The 19,652-nt window shown below is 31.0% G+C and overlaps 2 protein-coding genes across 9 annotated transcripts in view; one reads left to right on the forward strand and one right to left on the reverse strand.

The window, feature by feature from the left end:
* Positions 1–19,652, forward strand: part of LOC139491907 (putative inhibitor of apoptosis) — a 396,259-nt gene that overhangs the window by 136,850 nt on the left and 239,757 nt on the right. The gene's annotated exons all lie outside the window — the stretch shown is intronic.
* LOC139491899 (intersectin-1-like) overlaps positions 10,295–19,652 on the reverse strand; it is a 69,102-nt gene continuing 59,744 nt past the window's right edge. For 6 of the 8 annotated variants that reach the window (XM_071279817.1, XM_071279814.1, XM_071279820.1 and 3 more), the window contains 6 exons: positions 18,104–18,235; positions 17,641–17,765; positions 16,538–16,620; positions 15,040–15,117; positions 13,173–13,346; positions 10,295–12,395 (listed from right to left, as the gene is read on the reverse strand). In XM_071279817.1, coding sequence (XP_071135918.1) covers positions 12,238–12,395; positions 13,173–13,346; positions 15,040–15,117; positions 16,538–16,620; positions 17,641–17,765; positions 18,104–18,235 — 750 coding nt within the window. In that variant the 3' untranslated portion in view covers positions 10,295–12,237. Of the gene's footprint in view, positions 12,396–13,172; positions 13,347–15,039; positions 15,118–15,814; positions 15,893–16,537; positions 16,621–17,640; positions 17,766–18,103; positions 18,236–19,652 lie in introns of all 8 variants that reach the window. The other 2 variants (XM_071279823.1, XM_071279815.1) reach the window with 1 other exon arrangement.

Below are 19,652 nucleotides of genomic sequence, written 5' to 3' on the forward strand. Positions count from 1 at the left end.
AATTGTTTTTCTTGTTTTAATCGTGTGCTTTTTTTCGGCATTTTTTCCTCGCCTTTTATTTCATATTTGCAAAGTTCTTTGTATAATATGTCTTAGACTGGTTCGCCTGTCTAGATAAATGTGCATTATATATAGCGGGATCCCAGTCTAAATATGTCTCTAATACAGCAATGACAATAGAATCACAATATAAATCATTGAATACATTCCGATGGCACATATTCACATATGCACTAGAGGAAACCAACAGACATAAAAACATATACTGAACAACTATGTTGTTGCATATTGCTCAGCACCGATTTTGTTGTTGTTCTTGTCCACACAGGGTATGTATTTGTTGAATGGAAGCCTCCTTTTTATTTTTATTTTTTTTTGTTTAGATTTTATTTAAACATTTTTTAACATTTACTCTATTTTCACCTTATTCAATACGTTCTTTCTCTTATCCATACAAAGCTGTTATAAGTTCGTAAATCATTTCTTAACCATTTGTTTTCTCCGATGTAATTATTCGTAATGTAAAACAAAGTAATTGTTATTTGTTTGATAGCAGTCCGATTATGTTTTTGTATGTGGCATATGATCAATGTTTGGATACTATTTGTTTTAAGGAGTTCAAAATGGCACCTAACGGAGTAAACTGTAATACATGTTTATGTTGTTGAATGTAGGTGCCATATGTTCCAGTCCAACCGCAGAAAATATTTAAATACTACTAAACAACTCCGGCACAAGCCGACCATGCGAGGGCTAAAAATCCAGCCAAGGTCGTTCAATACTTCCAGTAGTAAAATGATTAAAATGATTTTGAACGATTAAATGATACACTATATATTTTTCAATCAATGGGAGATGAACACCTCATTTGCCCCACTACCTTGAAACTGTGATTAGATATATATACTAAAAGATATCTGTTTTATCATCGATACTTGATGTTAATTTGTATCTAACATCTAAGAAGCCAATACCCATCAACCTTTTCCCACCAAAATAACTTTCAACAAACTGCTCGATAATTAACAGTTCCGAACGTAAATTGTCCATATTTAGTTTAGACCCAAACCATTTGGTGTTGTTTTTGTGCAAGTTGTTCTTCTTCTTTCAGTACAGAGTCGGACTCTTCTTGAGTGTATAAATGACTCTTGCTCGTGAAATCATGAGGCCTTCCCTCCTCACTTAATAAAAACTATTTACAGGAAAATTATTTACAAATAAAACTATGTACATCTGGGGTCAAAGGAGATCTAGGTGTGGGAAGCTCCTGTCAAGACCTCTGGCAGGATGGTAAGGCTGGCCTTGAACTCTTCTAGTGTAGCTGCTGTTGTGGCTTTTTCCGGTATAGTGTTCCATTCCCTGGTTGTTTTTGGGAAGAAGGAGTACCTGTATTGGTCTTTTAGAGTGCGCTGTTGGTGTATGTGGTGGCCTCCTCTGGTCCTTGAATCTCCGGGTTTGTAATAATTAGAGGGGTCAATATCCACCAATCTATTGCGGATCTTGTATGCCATGGTGAGTCGGTCTTTGCAGCGGCGATCTTTAAGAGGCTCCCATTTTAGTCTCTCCTTTAAGGAGCTGACACAACCTGGGGATACATCTTGGTATTCATTGTACACGAACCTAGCTGCCCTTCTCTGTACTTGTTCTAGGTCTTTTTCAAGGGTATGTTTGTAAGGGTCCCATACAGTGGAGGCGTATTCCAGGGTAAGTCTGACCATGGTGATGTAGGCGTTAGCTTTGACTTCTGGTTTACACCGTCCTAGGTTCCTTCTCAGAAAGCCTAGTGTCCTTGATTCTTTGCCTACCGTCTGGTTGATCTTGTATGTTAATTATACTAATTTAATATTGACTTGAATCTAGAAAAAAAATAATAGTTACATTTAATGACCTTTTTTATGTGTTTAATTATTCCGTTTTACTTTGATTAACTATGATCACAAGTCACGTAGTCGCCATTCTATAAGTCTATTCGTGTTGCTTAAATTAGTCTTTAGTTATTTTTGTGTTGTGTCATTTGTACTATTATTTGTCTGATTGTAATTTTATTTTTTAGTCATGGCGTTGTCAGTTTATTTTCAACTTATGAATTTGACTGTCACTCTGATATCTTTCGCCCATCTATTTTCAAAAGCATTTGCCAATTGTATTCTTTTTAGCTTCATATTTGTAATCATATTATACTGAAGTGTGTTATCTCTAAATTTGTCTGTGGTTTCCTGAAGTTGAAACAGATTATGTTACTGTCATTCCCAAACGGAAAACCACAGAAACAAAATTGATTTGATGTAGGACACAATATGCATGACTCAATTGAATACAAAAGTGCAGCTGTGTCTTAGAATATGTTTCCTCTGATCAACTAATCCATGCATAGTAAAGTGTGACTCCTTAGACTCCACCCCCTGAGGTATTTGTTTTCAAAAATTACCTTTCAACCCCAATGTTTGCATCTTTTCATTTTAATTATCCCTAATTTCTATTTGAAAGATTGAATTAATGTAAAGTTAGTAAACACATGTCTTAATAAGGTTACGGTAACACCATTTTTATTCATTCAAATATTAAATACATTTCTATACATGTATAAGAAAATGCCTGTACCAAATAAAGGCACCAGTAGCATACCGGTGTTTAAAGTCATAAATCGATTGAAAGAAAACAAATGTTGGTTGCAAACTAAAACCGAGGGAAACACATCATCATAATAAGAGGAAAACAAATGGAACAACAGGGAACAACAGGGACGCTGAAGTGCAACAAAAACAAACGCCATCTTTACTAAATAATAAAGTTTTGTTTAACCACAAATCTATGGAAATGGACGTCATGTTAAGCTTTCTGATTGATAGGCAGATTTTGTATTGAACTTTTGCTTTACAATGCCCTTCAATTGTCTAATTGATTTTGCCTTTCAACTGTCTTGATTCGAGCGCTTCTTGTGAGTCTTCTATGGTATCACCAGCCAAGTAGTCATCGTGACTTCGGTGTTGACATGAATACCAATTATACGGTCATTTTTATAAGTTTCCGGTTTATAAAAACTTTGAATTTTTCGAAAAACTACGGATTTTCTTAAACCCAGGCTTAGATTACCTTAGCCGTATTTGGCACAACTTTTTGGAGTTTGAGGTCCTCACTGCTCTTCAGCTTTGTTCTTGCATGTTTGGCTTTATTACTATTTTGATATGAGCGTCACTGATGAGTCTTATGAAGACGAAACGCGCGTCTGGCGCATTAAATTATAATCCTGATATACATTTGATAACTATTCTAAAGACGTACTTCTGGTATTTATATACCAACTCATAAGTCTTTGATTCAGGAGGTTAAATGGGGTGCTCATTTTACAAGTATCGCTTGTTGAGATTTTTTTCACACTTTTCACTTTTCACCTTACGTAGTAACGAGGAAATCATTAACATCAAGGTGACGTTTATATTCTTTTGGAATATCTGTTAAAATTAGTCTTTCTTTAGCTCTACTGGATAACTAATAACAGAAGTGCTGTTACAAGCAACTTTGTATTGCTTTTCCATTCAAGTGTAGTATATAAACCCTCTTTTAAAAGTTTTAAAATGCGCAGTACAAACTGGACAGAATCACAGTTACTCTATAACTACCTTTGATTAATATATAAACCTTACGAATTTGGGTTTCTAGCTTTTGTCAATGCTTGCAAATCAGAACTAAACAGAGAGAATGACACGCTTTCGGGAAGTGGGATATAGAGATAAAAAAAAGTGGGGATGAGGAATTAAGTTGTTAAAAAGAAAGTGAATTATCAATACACAATTCCCTTATCAATAGTTATCAAAGGTACCAGGATTATAATTTAGTACGCCAGACGCGCGTTTCATCTATATAAAGACTCATCAGTGACGCTCATATCAAAATATGTATAAAGCCAAACAAGTACAAAGTTGAAGAGTTTCAAGCCGTTTAAATAATGCAAAAAAAACAAATTCAAGCTTTTTCTGCGGGCACACCAACATGTTTGTCATGGAGGTAGGAAACATATATACATCTGTTTTTAGAAAGGGACAAATACATTTAAAAATACCACCTTGTTGAAATGAAACGTTCAATAAAACTGAAATTCCAAGATGCTTGATATTTTTATTTACATCATTTCCTTTGGTGGTATTTTATTTAATATACATTCTGTATTCTTATGTGAACCATATGTGCTCATTTCTTGTCGGTTTGATTCCACTATTATGGGCCGGACACTTATGTAGACGAAACGCGCGTCTTGCGTATCAATTTATAAGCCTGGTGCCTTTGATTTCTATCAACATAGTCACCAAATTTCGATTCTGTAGTAAGGGAACATCATTATATAGCGGACAGTTAAAGGACAGTGCTAACTTCTTTTCTTTCCTTCTTAAAAGTTCACGCAAACTCTAGAATAGGCAGTTTCACAATAACTCTAAAGCCCAGCTTTGATAGCTGATGAAATTGATGTAAAAACTTTATAATTTAGAAAGAGGTTTCATGGAGCACTTGGAAGACCCAGCAATAAACCGTTGTTTTAAAGATCCAACCGTTCATCAATAATGTCAAATTGGAATATGGGATGTTCTTTCAATATTTAAGGTTAAAGAAACATGGATAAAATCTGATCCATGCATATTTCATATTATTTATATTTTATTTATCTGTAAAGAGAAAAATTAAAGTTGGTGAAACGGATAAATTAATACGCAGACAGGACTGCCTGCCCCCTTGCGATGTCCAGTACTTGATTTGTCAGTATGCTTATCGTTTTTGGATTAGTTCTTATGAAGTTATATTCAATACTCAGACTGTTCACAAAAAAACATAATTTACTAGAAATATTCCTTCTTTCCCTTCGGTATCGTTTTCCTTTTTCTGCAAGAGCCTGTTTTTAACCAGAGCTCCATGATGATTATCGTTACTAGGTTAATGTATTCGAAAACCATCACCCGTTGAGATGCTGAGTTATATCCAGGGAGAATAATTTATTAATAAAAGGAATGATGACAGAACAATAAATGACTGTTATATTTATATATATATATATACGTATTAAAAAAAGCCAGTGTCGAAATTTTTGTGAGGCAATTGCCGGGTCTTTACTCCCCCGCGTATAGTTGATTTGTTTCCTTCGGTTTTAGTTTGTAACCCGAATTCATGATCATTTTCGCATTATCGATTCATGACTATTGAACAGCGGTATACTAATTAATGTTGCCTTCATATATAAAATCCAACTAGCCATTTTATTACTGGTGACCTCAACATTGTCATTTAAACTTCTGAGTGGAAAGTCTTATACAAAGGCTAAAAAATCTTCTAAATTTCAGTCGATGATTATGCCAGGAAATTGGCTAAAGGCAAACAAGAGATCGTATACTTTTCTAATCGTGTTAAAGAAAGGCAACAGTAGTATACCGCTGTTTGAAATTCATAAATCGATTAGAAAAAAACAAATCCGAGTTACAAACTAACTGAGTGAAACGCATTAAATATAAGAGTAGAACTACGACACAACAGAAATTCAAATACAACATTAAAATGTAAAACACACAAAACAAACTATGATATAACAATGGCCATTTTCCTGACTTGGTACAGGACATCTTAAGAAGAAAAAAATGATGGATTGATCCTGGTTTTGTGGCATGCCAAATCTCCCGATATAAATTGGAATATGAATACTAACTACATAAGGTACATTGAACTTGAAAGACTTAAATGTTGCTAATAACCTGTCATACTTCCATGACAAATATTGTGTTGTCCCGCTAGCTACTAACAACATCGTGTTTCTGTGTAAGTCACATTACAAGGACATAAATGCTAAATTGGTAAATGAATTGAATATTTATAATTCAACCGGAAACTCAAAAGAATGTAGGACAGAAAGCCACAGGACAAAAAGTCACAGACAAAAAGTCACGGACAAAAAGTCACAATTCATTTTTTCTGATACAATTGTCAACAAATTATTTGTGACTTTTTGTCCTACCAAATTTGTGACTTTATGTCCTGTGACTTTTTGTCCTGTGACTTTCTGTCCGTTTACCACTCAAAATACCCCTGGCTACTCACCAAAGAGTAAATCTTAAATAATCAAAGGTCTGTTATATGTTTGTTTACAAAGTTAAACAAAAAACAGAACCAGCTCTATCTCCAGTTAATTGGATACCTAAATTACATCAGTGTCCTTACAACAAAAGAAACTTTATATTGCTGAGTTTACAAATGCTAAAAAAACACCCCGAGCTCTTTCTAAACTATTTACATTTATTTTATTAGCAATCAAAGGCTGCTTCAGAGTAATTGTGGCACTACTTAATCTAGGGACAATGTGGATCAAATATGGATACTTAAAAATTCAAAGATCTGTTAGGCAACATACTATCTAAGTCACTTTTCTCTTGCAATGGTATAAAACAATTCTTTTCTATCCTGAACAAAAATATTTTCCGTTTTAACTTAAAATAATTGTTCTTACTTTGTTTCATGAAAAAGAAAGCCAAATGCAGAAAACGATATCTTGTTAGACTTGGACTTCTTTTAAACTAAGTTTAACTGTGCGTATTGCTGTGTGTTTCTTTATTCTATAGAGGTATAAGGGGAGGGTTGAGATCTCACAAAACATGTTAAACCCCGACGCATTTTTTGCGCTTGCCCCAAGTCAGGAGGCTCCGGTTTTTGTAAGTCTTGTTTGTTTTTTTAATTTTAGATTAGTTATATGTTTTGGAGTGTAGTATGACGTCCATTTTCACTGAACTAGTGCACATTTTTATTTTGGGGACAGCTGAAACCCACCTCCATGTGCGGGATTTCCGTTTTGAATTTTCTTCGGAGTTCAGTTTCAATGTGATAAAACTTTTTTTTCAAACACTAAATAAATCTAAAGTTTGTTGCTTATGTTGAACTGATCTATCCCACACAGTACTAAAACAAATTATACAACAGATTCAGTCTTGAATTACTTCTCGAAATTGACAATGAGGGTCAGTTGAGTACACAACTTTAAGACAAAAACATGATTTCAGCTTCCCAATTTCAAATTTTAATTTTCATTTCTATGTAGAAATATTTCAGGAGCGACTGCATATATCTTAAATGTTTCCAGGTTGAAACAATATTTCTTTCGTTAAATTGTATTATATTAATGTGAAAAGCCCACATAAAACTGGAATCGTAAATCATTTAACTCTGCTAAACTTGTGGATTTAAAACTACTAAAAGAACATGCTTAACCTGTCACATTTTTGCACCTATCCCAAGTCAGGAGCCTCTCGTCTTTGGTATGTCTTATGTGTTTTATTTAATCGAACTACAGTAAGGAGTTAATTTATATGTTTTTCAGTTTGGTGTGACGTCCATTTTCATTAAACTAATACAGATTTTGTTCAGGGAACAGCTGAAGACTTCCTCCTGGTGCAGGATTTCTTGCTGTGTTAAAGACCCATAAGTGGCCTTCCCCTGTTTTCTGCTCTTTGGTCAGGTTCTTGTCTCTTTGACACATTCCCCATTTCCATTCTAAATTCTAACTATGACTTAACTAAGGATTTTCTTATCCCAGGGATAGATTACCTTAGCCGTATTTGGCAAAAAATTTTGGAATTTTGGATCCTAATTGCTCTTCAACTTTGTACTTGTTTGGCTTTATAAATATTTTGATATGAGCGTCACTGATGAGGGCATTGATGAGTCTTATGTAGACGAAACGCTCGTCTGGCATACTTAATTATAATCCTGATACCTTTGATAACTATTTACACCACTGGGTCGATGCCACTGCTGGTGGACATTTCGTCCCCGAGGGTATCACCAGCCCTGAGTAGTCAACACTTCGGTGTTGACATGAATATCAATAATGTGGTCATTTTTTTTTTATAAATTTCCTGTTTACAAAACATTGAAATTTTCGAAAAACTAAGGATTTTCTTATCCCAGGCATAAATTACCTTAGCCGTATTTGGCACAACTTTTTTGCAATTTTGGATCCTCAATGCTCTTTAACTTTGTACTTGTTTGGCTTCATAAATATTTCGATATGAGAGTCACTGATGAGTCTTATGTAGACGAAACACATGTCTGGCGTACTTAATTATAATCCTTGTACCTTTGATAACTGTTAACAGATTTTTGTTTAAATTCAGGATACAAATAAGGCAACAATAAGATAAGAAAATAACAAATAATTCATAAATATTTTACCATTTTATTTCATTCATAGAAGTTTTATAAAATATTTGTGATGATCTAAAAATTCAATAAAACCTTTATATACATATATATTGCACATAATTTTCACATCAAATTTCAACCACTTGATGACATGGATTTTTGTTGACCTAAACTAGCTGAAGATATTTGTGGGTAAAAATTGGGTTTCCACCAAAGTACTGAATTTGTATCCGAGGCCCCAGTGACTATAAACAATTTTGAAAGCATACAACATGTTACCACACAGATGGATGTATAAATAAACTCAGGAATTTGTTAAATGACTGAATTAACTTAAATGAACGTTATGAAGTTAACTATGTATATAAATTATTGACTAATTGTTGTTTTCATAATGCCCATTGGCAAATATTTCAGTATGAAATGATGTTATAAGTTGTTTTAGTACAAAAAGAGTTAAGAAAAAAGCAAACTCTTTGATGTACTGTTTTCTTCATTAATGTGAACAAAAGTTTCATGATTCTTTAATTTTGTGGAAGTCGTATTGCCTGTTTCATCAAAGAATAGCACTTACATTATTTATAAAAACTTATCTATAAACACTTTTTAAAATAACCACTGAAATTGTAATTGCTCAATGGAACATCTGCCAAACGAAATGAAACTTTTGCAGCTTACAGTGAGAACAATTACAGAAATCATGATCTTCTAATGTTGACCACTAATAAGATTATGATAAGGACCTTTCAAAGGTATTTTAAATGATGTGTATTGATATAAAACATAGTGATAATGTCATGTATATTGTCAAAGAATTTATAATTAAAAATAAGTCAATGATACAATCAATTATTTTACAATTTTAGCATAAACTTGAGAATACAAAACAACAAATTGAAAAAAGCACACCTGCAAACCATTTAACATTGCATTGTGAGTACTAGGTATGAAAGATAGCTGAGACAAAATATAGAAAAATTGACAATTCACAACTTTGAATAAAGGAAAATATAAGTAGTAATGGTCTCATTTTTTAAAATAAATACCAGCATTAGGTTTATATACATAAAGGAAAATAAAAAAATAAAATCCCTAAAATTTTATGTTATACATTTGTATTGGTAAAGGGTTTTTATATATGCTTCATGAAAAGATACTGAACATGATGCTATTTAAACAAACAAAAAAACTCGTACTTGACTTTCTGATAAGTTGAAATCCAAATCTACCTGACATAAAGGACATGCAAGATAATATTGTATTCGAATATTTGTACGCATTAATAGGTCATTTGATGCTAAATTATACATTTAAATATCTGTAGCATGACATTTGCCCTCCGCTGCATAATTTCACACCATCAATCTTGGAATTCATGCCCTGAATTTGTTGCATTTTCCCATCAAAATTAACATTACCATCACAACAGACATAATTATTATTTTTAACATGTATAATTCAAAACTTAGCACTGAAAGACTTCTCTAAACATTTAATAAACTCAAACGAAAGCAGCAATTACTTCAACATGATCACTATGAAACAAACAAGGTTTATGTAAACAATTGAATTCACAATAATAAATCATCTTAAAATTACTCATTTAGGACCTGAAAAATGTAGTCTGCTTAGTCAATTGTCCTCAAGAACAAAGGCTATGTATAATTTTCCAATTTTCTTCTAACGTTACATATACATGTATTTACAAATATGAAATTGTACTATAATTTGTGCTTCTCTTCGTCAAAACTTTAGAGTAATCAAATACTTCAAACTTTTAAAGATGAAGAGTGACTGAGTCCAACATAATTTCTTTTTAAAAACTTATACGTATATCAAGGTTTTGTACAGTTTTCATTACAAAATAATAAAATATTTTAAAAAACATATCAGAATCATAAATGAATGTAAAAATCAAATCTAATTGCTTTAAACTCAGTCTTATGTCTATCTCACAAACTGTGATTCATAATTTTTAAATATAGTGTATTAGAAAAAGCACATTTTAATTTGACTTCATTTGCCAAAAAAAAGAGGACAAAACCCTCTATTAAATGTCAAATCTATACCAAGGTCAATAAAAAGACAACCTGTAAAAACTTAATAGTACAAAAATATATACACATTTTTTTTTCTTCCAATGTTTAATATTATGCTCACCTTTAAAAAACCAAACCAACAATATTAAGTTTAGTTGTAAAAGAAGACTATCGTTGTCAAACACTTTAATGATTGAGATTCCTAGTACTTCATATTCAAATCAACTATGATCAATTAATTGTACTTTTAGGTTTAAACTTGACCATCATAACTTTTTGAAATCATTCATGACCAATCAAGTTTCAATAGCATATCAAAACTTCATGTTTCCAAAATGTCTCAAAACCTTTAAACAGATCTAATTCTTTTTCTGCTGTTCTAAACTGCACTGATAGTTTACTGAGAGATTTTTATTGTACAAAAAAACTACATTTAAATGCTTTAAAAATACAGATCTTATCAAAAATTAAAGTTTTTCTTTTCTGTGGTTGAAAAGGTAGAAAAATAATTGATATTATGCATAATCAGTAAAACCATCTATAATAGAAACCTATTTGCTTGGGAAAATCAAGGAAAATAGTATTTAATTTTTCAAAAGATACATAATTCGGTCCAATCCGTATGTCACATAAAACATACTATATAAGTCCAACTGCTGTCCATGTGACTTAACAGTACAATGCTACACCCCTAATTTTATTTCTTTAATTTTTATTATTTCTTAAATTTTTCTAGACCAAAATGTTGAATTGGTTTGCATTTTTCACAGAATTAAAATGTGTTGCCATAAATCATGTTGGATACACTCTTACTTTTGTGACGCAAATATTCATTTGATTCAATATATAATGTAATTCCAGGAAATGCTGCATTCAAACATTACAAAATTCAAAAATGAAATTTACTAAATGCAATAATAGAAAAGTCTCATTTTTTCACAATAATTAAACTATGGATTTTTAAAACTGTTTACTTTTTTTGTTGATATACTGAATTCATGAATTGTACATTTATCAAACACTCTTTCATTAAAATTAAAAAAAAAAAAAAAACTTAAACATAGAATCTGCTGAGGCCTATATTTAAATCTTTAAAAAATAATCACCTTTTAAAAATCATTTAATCAATTGTTAATGTATAAATAAAATACATACTTGGCACCAGAAAAGTAAAATATTCCATTCAATAATTCATAAAAAAAAAACCTCATCCTTTTACAATTATTTATCAAAGACATTATTTGCACCAGTAAATAAATTATTCCATACAGTTTCAATAAGCACCCATTCATAACTTTCTATCAGAGGTTAAGAAATAAACCAATTTACTAACAGCACATAACATTGCATGTTTTTAAAGTTAATTTCATAATGCTTGAATAGAAGACTTCGGTTGTGTTGCTTGCTTTGTTTGTTTAAGGTGGTACCTAACACCACAGGGAGATAATTCTGTAAAATCAGCAGAACGTTTTAATTACCTTGTGTTGTAAAAGGAATATTAAGCATCTCAATGATCAAAAATGGTGTTTGTCAAATTGCTATATAACCAGTGTAATTTTTCTGACAAAACCGTTTGTTCAAAATTTTTTATATTTTAATATTTTTGTTAAAGGGTCAAAGTAAATACTTTGACAAAATTGAAAATTAAACTAGCCAAATTAATTTTAGTGAAAGTGTTGGGTACCACCTTAAATGTTTGCTCAAGCATTTTAATGAAGATTGACATCTGCAAACATAGTTAAACCTGTATATATTATATCTAAATTTGATTGAATGTCATCCAAATATTTAAACAAAGCAGGCAAGCCAACTAAAGTCAAACTCTACATGCATTAGGAAATTACCTCTAAAACAATTTGAATTGCTCAATAAAGCTTTGATTAGGCAAGGATAAGCTGTGAAATTTAATATAAAATTCAAGAAATGGTCCCAATTAAAAAAAAAAAGTTTTCAATTATATCTTTCTACAAGCACCAAGGGATGTTATTCTGTCACACACAATATCCAAAGTTTCTATACACTTTGTTCATTATTCATTAAAACCATCATATAATTGTAGATCTAGTTTAACTACTACTTCACCAGATGATATTTCATGCAAGAGAAGTCGTTTAGAAATAGGTCCTCTTTTTTCATTTGATTCTTGTAAAATTTCTTTCACTCTGATTTCTGTTCTCCCAAGAAAATCTGGAAAATGAATATTAATAGTTATATGCAAAGCAACCCATCAACAAAATACACCAAAATTAATCTTAAAATCAAATTATTAATATCAATAACTGATCTGTCAAAATAAGTGAAATTCAATTACGTGATTTCTAGAAATGTGGCATTTTAACGATTATATGGAGTTGTAAATTGTATTCGTCAGTCTTTATTGCAATACTTTAACCTTTACTGGCATAGTTATAAAGAATTACAAATTTCTCAAGTATTTTAATCTATTACAGTATTTTACAATTTAAGACCCTTTTAAGCTCTCTAACATTGACTGCCAAACTTCTATCTGAGTCAAAACTTTTTGCTCAAGTGCTTTTTCCATAAAAAATCTACATACAATTTGTAGAAAGCAAATCTCTATCATAATACATCTCATTTAAGAAAAAAGATCTCTTATAAAAAAAAAATACATAATAATTAATCTTTCATCATGAAATTCCCCCTTTAAAAAATTACCTACACTTTGGAGAAAACAGATCTCCATTTATAATAAAAACAACACCACAATTATTGTCTCCCTTCATGACATTCCCCATTTAAACATGTAGCTACCATAAGAAGAAAAGAAATCTCTATCAAAAACAATCCCTCTATAATAACCTCTCCTTATGACAGTCCCTTCCTTTAAAACACTTGCTTCCTCAAACTCTCCATTTGGAGAATATAGATCTCCACCAGAAAAAAAAAATCACATAATGATTATCTCCCCTCATTAAATTCTCTTCCTTTAAAAAAATAACCTACCATTTGGAGAAAACAGATCTCTATCAAACACAGTAATACATAAAACATCTTGATCTACATCACGTATAGTAAACTGCATGTTCTGGTTCCATTTAGGATTGAGTGTGGCTGGTATGACTTTAGTCTTATGTTCCTGGGCTCCCATACTTACTTCACAATAGGGGTCACTTTTTCCTGTCATAACAAAATTGTAAAATATAAAAATGATACACAATGAGAATTCATCATTTTTCATTAGGTACAAATTTTTTTAGTGGTTATGGTATATGTTAACCAGTAATTTATACACAGCTACTTTTGCATAGGTATTATTTCTGTACTAAAAATATGTAGTACTGGAAATTTACTTTTAATATTTAGTACTATTTCTTTACTTTAAAATTATTGTAATATTTAGGTACTTGTATTTTACAGTACATGATTTGTACTAAATATTTTGGTACAGAATTAATACAATATTCCATGTTTGAAAATCACAATTTTAAGAGATTTGAAATAGAAAAACTTTAAAAATGCTGAAAATGTAACAGTAGTAACCAAAAATCTGTAGTAACTAAATTTCAAGTACAAATCAAGTACTGTAAAATACAGGTACCTAAATATTACAATAATTTGTAAGTAACAAAATAGTTCTGAATAATAAAAGTAAATTTCCAGTATTTCAGATTTTTAGTACAGAAATAGTACCTATACAAAAGTAGCTGTGTAAGTGTTCACTAAAGTGCAAAACAACAAAATTAAGTATCCATCAAAATCCATAATTTCTTAAAACCATGAAATAAGTGACCCCCACAAAATTAAATGAATCCGCATTAATAGGTAAATGTTACATTGCTTCCAACAAAGGATTATACAGAAAATGTCACTTCTGCCTTATACAAATCAATGTATGTTAATAAACAATCTGTGATTACTAAGTTATCCTTACGAATCACTGTAAATGAACATACCCCTCCACATCCATTTCTATACATGTCAGTCTGATGAGTTCAGCCATTTTTAACTGATTATTACGGTTTGTTCTTAATATGTTGTACTGTTACACCACTGTCCAGGGTTAGGGGCTTAAGTGCTCACAAACTAGTTTTCTCAATTGAATTGTTCCATCTTTTTTTCATGTCAGGGCCTTTTATAGCTGACCATATACAGCTGGTTTTTTTGTCATTGTTAAAAGGCTGTATAGTTACCTATAATTTCTTACATTCACTTCATCTGAACTTTGGTGGATAGTTTTCTCATTGGCAATCATAATCACATCTCCTCATTTTCATAACAACACTTTTTTTCCTACTACAGAACAAATATCTTTACCAAAAGACATGCTATTGTCTGCAACTGTTCAGATCTATTCAGATACTTAAGAGAAATATGTTCCAGAATTGTTTGCTGTTGAAAATAAATATGTTTTGGTAACTTCGAGTTTATTCAACTTTTGTCAAGTTTGTCTTTATTTTTTTAAAATGACAACAACAAAAAAAAGAGCCTACGAATGAAATGAAAAGTCTTTACAAAAGTCAACAACCAATCATTCTTGTCTGAAAGAAATTTGTTTTGAATCAATTCATTAAAATAAAAAATTAAACATGAACTGACATATTTTAAAAGTATTTTCATGTAGGTAAAATATTAAAGTAAAACATTTTTTTTCTACAGGGGCAATAATTATATTCTTACATAAAGTAAGAAAAATATAAATTTAATACCTTATTAATTCCTTTGAAATTATAGAATTGTAAAAGAAAGAAATATACTTTCATAAAGAAAATGACAGATCACAAGATAAATAATAGATAAGACAAAAGAAAATAAATAAACATACAAGACAACAAAGAACAAGCAAAGCAAGGTCAAGGACATGACAACATACCATTAGCATCTCGAGGTTGGAGGTCACAGCCTTCTTGTATCAACACCAGCAGTCGGCCAACCCCACCACTTCGTTTTACTGATAACATGCAGAGAAAATAAAAATATGATGTCATAAAGACATGCAAACATAAAATATGCAAATTAGGATAAAACTAAACCAAATAAGGTTGGGAGAATATATAATAAAAAGAAATGTGCAGGGTAATGAAATGTTTTCTGAGATATCGGCTTTTCCCATCCTTCGTATATTCAAAACTCAGAACATATTTTGAAATTAAAGATATTCCCCTGGGATTGAATGAAAATCTGATAAAAAATACTACCAATATTTTTTTACAACAGAGATGAACTAAAATAAAAACCATTATTTACACTGAACTTACAAAAGCATGATTTCTTTTAAATATAGCAAAAACAATGGAGGGATCAACTTACATTTCTTTTAACTAAACATTTCTCATTTTCAAAAAAATCTTTAGACAGAAATCAAAAGTTGTCAATTTGTAAAGAGTTTTCTCACTTAAGTGTCAGAGCTAAGCTAAAAATCTAAATAAGCAAAGCCTAAACACATGCATTGCTTTTGCTAAGTTACAAGAAAATATTTTTTTGTTTTTTTACAGTAAAAATTGCAAGATTTAATTTACATGGAATAATAAGAAAAAGATACACAATTCATAGTTCTTCAATGGTTGCTTATTGTAAAAAAGAAGACATGCTTTTGAAAATAAAGTGATAAATCTGGTATACAAGGGTTTGGTGACATGCCGCCTTACCATCTTGTGAGGGGGCCAGGTTTATCCCCTCAACAATGATTACTAACATACGACCTACTTTCTGATTAGGCTCCTCCACTGAAATGGTTGGCATAATAAAATAGTAATAGAATACAAACAAATTTGTAAAAGAATGGTGACCTGGATGGTAAGGAAAAAGATATATTGATTTTCAACATCAAAAATAAGGAATAAATATCATTAAAACCATTGGTTTTAACAATAAACTCTTCTATGTTCATAGCAGTTCCACATCATGTTACAATTATGGACATGTATATTTGTGACCAGTAAATCTAAATTTGACAATGATAAATAAAATCATGACACAAAATTTAACTTTTGTGTATATGCACTTCATTGTGCTTCATGCTCATTAAAATAGCAGATATCATAAAAACAACTGTTTCACTTGATCATGTTCTCCCAAGCATAAGAATTTGGCCCTAGGTCTTCATTGGATTTGTGTTGTTCATTCATTAGTTTTAAGTACCATTAACTTTTGGTCTCATTATCTTCAGGTCATGTTATTGTCTCCTTGTCTTCTACTTCTTTTCTTTTCTTTTCTTCGTTTCTTATCTTTTTGTGTTTTCTGATTCTAAAATTTGTTAAACTTAAGTGCTGGAAATGAGTTTAATTTTTCCCAAGAACTCAATGGAAACTAAAATAATATTCATATACATATATTGATAACACTATAAAGTATAAAAATATCCATCTTACGGCTATGAACTTTTTCTCGTCTTTTTCTTTCTGTTTCAATATAATTCTTAGAAGCTGCATCCAAACGCTTAAACCAGGTTTCTCTAAAAAGGTTGAAAATGGAGAAAAAAACAAAACAATATTAATAAAAAGCTTTCATAGACAAATATAAATAATTACCAATATTTCCCAGAAGAGAAAACTTTGAACATTTCATTAAGGGGAAGTAATCAAACCATATCGCAGGGAATCATTTGTAATGAATCTCTATATTTGTGATTAAATATAGTAAAAATATTTTATGTCTACCTTGTAAATAAATACATACTAAACCAACAGAAAAATATAAATATTCCATACAAAGAAAGAAAAGGGAAAATAACTATAAGAAAGATCATAGTTTTTCAAATAATTTTTGCTATGCTTAGTGAGAAATTTCTACGTCAGGTCTATAACAGGTAAAACAACTACTCCTATTAACATTGGATTTAGTTTTGAAGTATGTAACCACATTAACTCTGTCAGTTTGAAAACAACAGAAATTAGAACCATTGCATATGGCAGAGATGGTAGAGCTCATTGAAAATACATGCTGAATTAGCTGTAATGGAAACCAATTACTACATACATTGAAGAAATTGTAGTTGCCTAACCCAGATCAGAAATATCAAACTTATGCTTTAAGGGAGTTGGCTTCTCAGTTTCAGAATAATTAACTTTTCAAACCTCTATCATATATTGATAGGGGATTAATAAAGGAATCAATAGAGCAAAACAAATATATAGGTCACCATGCTTCTTTTTGAGATATTAGCCATTGAAATTTTGACAGGAAAATGTTCTCTCTTGACTTTTCATAGCTTTATCATTGACAAGTTTTAGTCATAAAAAAAATAATTAAAATTTTTATAAGACTTTAATTGACAGTTTATCATTATACATGTAAAAGAATTATGAAAAGAAAAATGGGGGTCACCAGGCAAAATTTGTTAAGTCATTCAAATAGATAAAACCAGAGGATTCCAAAATCTGACAAAAATTCCATAACACGACAAGCAAGCTTCCTTAAACTGAAATCATATTATATTTGATGCTGCAAAAAAGTAGAAATTTTGCTATGTTACCTCTCATTGTTACTAGATGTCTTGAAGTTGTACACCCTGTCTATATGGGACACTTGGAATTGACAGGAATCACTATCATCATCACCACCGATTCTTTTTACCATTATCTCGTTCAAAAATATCGGCTAGAATGTAAAAATTACATATAATCAGAGATAGATATATAGGGCAAGAACAGAGGTTTTATTTCATTTCTTTTTCGGACATTTGACAAGTTAAAATTAGTTTTTGACTTTTGAAATACATCAGCTTTCAACGTTTGTCAATACAACTTTAAAATAGCTTCTTTTTTTAGAAGGAATCATGATTTGCCATATATATTTCAATAATTCATTATATTTATCTATCTACCAGGTTATTCCTAATTCCCTGTCCCTGCAATTAACCACTTTTTAACTTTCTTTTAAAAAGCTTATCAATTTGAAACATTAAAGCTGGCATCTTAAAACAATGATATACTCACAGTTTTGTACATTTTATATTGCGACTTTGCCTTTGGATCAAAGACAAACTTAGATGTACTACTGCTAAGTGGACTGATAAGTAACAGGAAATCATTGCATAAAACTCCTACTAATTCTTTGTTACTCTTCATCTGAAAAATAAATAAAATATGAAAAGAAAAGTAAGGATATTAATAAAAGTAGCCGAATAAGGATGTGTGTCTGCTTGTTCTATCACATTCCATGTGTAGTGCCTTCCCAAACCTCTAAATTCTAAAAATTGCATTTACATATAATTACATAAATTGCATTTTGTTATCAGTAAAAAGAAACATAAAACTATAACTATCAGGAATTACTTTACAGTAGTACGAGAAATCATCCAACAATAAAAAACTAGAGGCTCTCAAGAGCCTGTGTCGCTCACCTGTTACTGTATTTACTGATGTCGGCCATCTTGGTTGGTAGGTGGGGTCATTAGACAATTTTTTTAAATAGATACCCTAGTAATGATTGTGGCCAAGTTTGGTTAAATTTGGCCCATAGTTTTAGAAAAGAAGATTTTTGTAAAAGTTACAAAAATGACGAAAAGTTGTTCAATATTGACTATAAAGGACAATAACTCCTTAAGGGGTTTTCTGACAATTTTGGTCATTTGACTTTTTTGTAGATCTTACTTTGCTGAACATTACTGCTGTTTACAGTTTATCTCTATCTATAACAGTATTCAAGATAATAACCAAAAACTGCAAAATTTCCTTAAAATTACCAATTTTAGGGCGTCAACCCAACAACGGGTTGTAGGATTCATCTGAAAATTTGTGAGGGGATAGATCTTATTCTGATGGACATTTAAATCTTGAAAGATTTGCCCTATATGTCTTTGTTTCAAAGATATAAAGCAAAAACTGCATTTTACCACTATGTTCTATTTTTAGCCATGTCGGCCATTTTGTTTGGTAGGTGGGGTCATCGGACACATTTTTTAAACTATATACCACAATTATGATTGTGGCCAAGTTAGTTTAAATTTGGCATAGTAGTTTCAGAGGAGAAGATTTTTGTACAAGTTACAAAAAATGACGAAAAAGTTGTTAAAATTGACTATAAAGGGCAATAACTCCTTAAGGGGTTGACTGACAATTTTGGTCATGTTGACTTTTTTGTAGGTCTTATTTTGCTGAACATTATTGCTGTTTACAGTTTATCTCTATCTATAATAGTATTCAAGATAATAACCAAAAACTGCAAAATTTCGTTAAAATTACCAATTCAGGGGCAGCAACCTAAAAACAGATTGTCCAATTCGTCTGAAAATTACAGGGCAGATAGATCTTGACCTGATCAACAATTTTAACCCATGTCAGATTTGCTCTAAATGCTTTGGTTTTAAAGATATAAGCCAAAATATACATTTTACCCCTGTGTTCTATTTTTCGCCATGGCAGCCATCTTGGTTTTATGGCCAGGTCATCGGACACATTTTTTAAACTAGATACCCAAAGGATGATTGTGGCCAAGTTTGGTTGAATTTGGCCCAGTAGTTTCAGAGGAGATTTTTGTAAAAGT

The sequence above is a fragment of the Mytilus edulis genome, chromosome 10 (assembly GCF_963676685.1).
Source record: "Mytilus edulis chromosome 10, xbMytEdul2.2, whole genome shotgun sequence".
Classification (NCBI taxonomy): domain Eukaryota; kingdom Metazoa; phylum Mollusca; class Bivalvia; order Mytilida; family Mytilidae; genus Mytilus; species Mytilus edulis.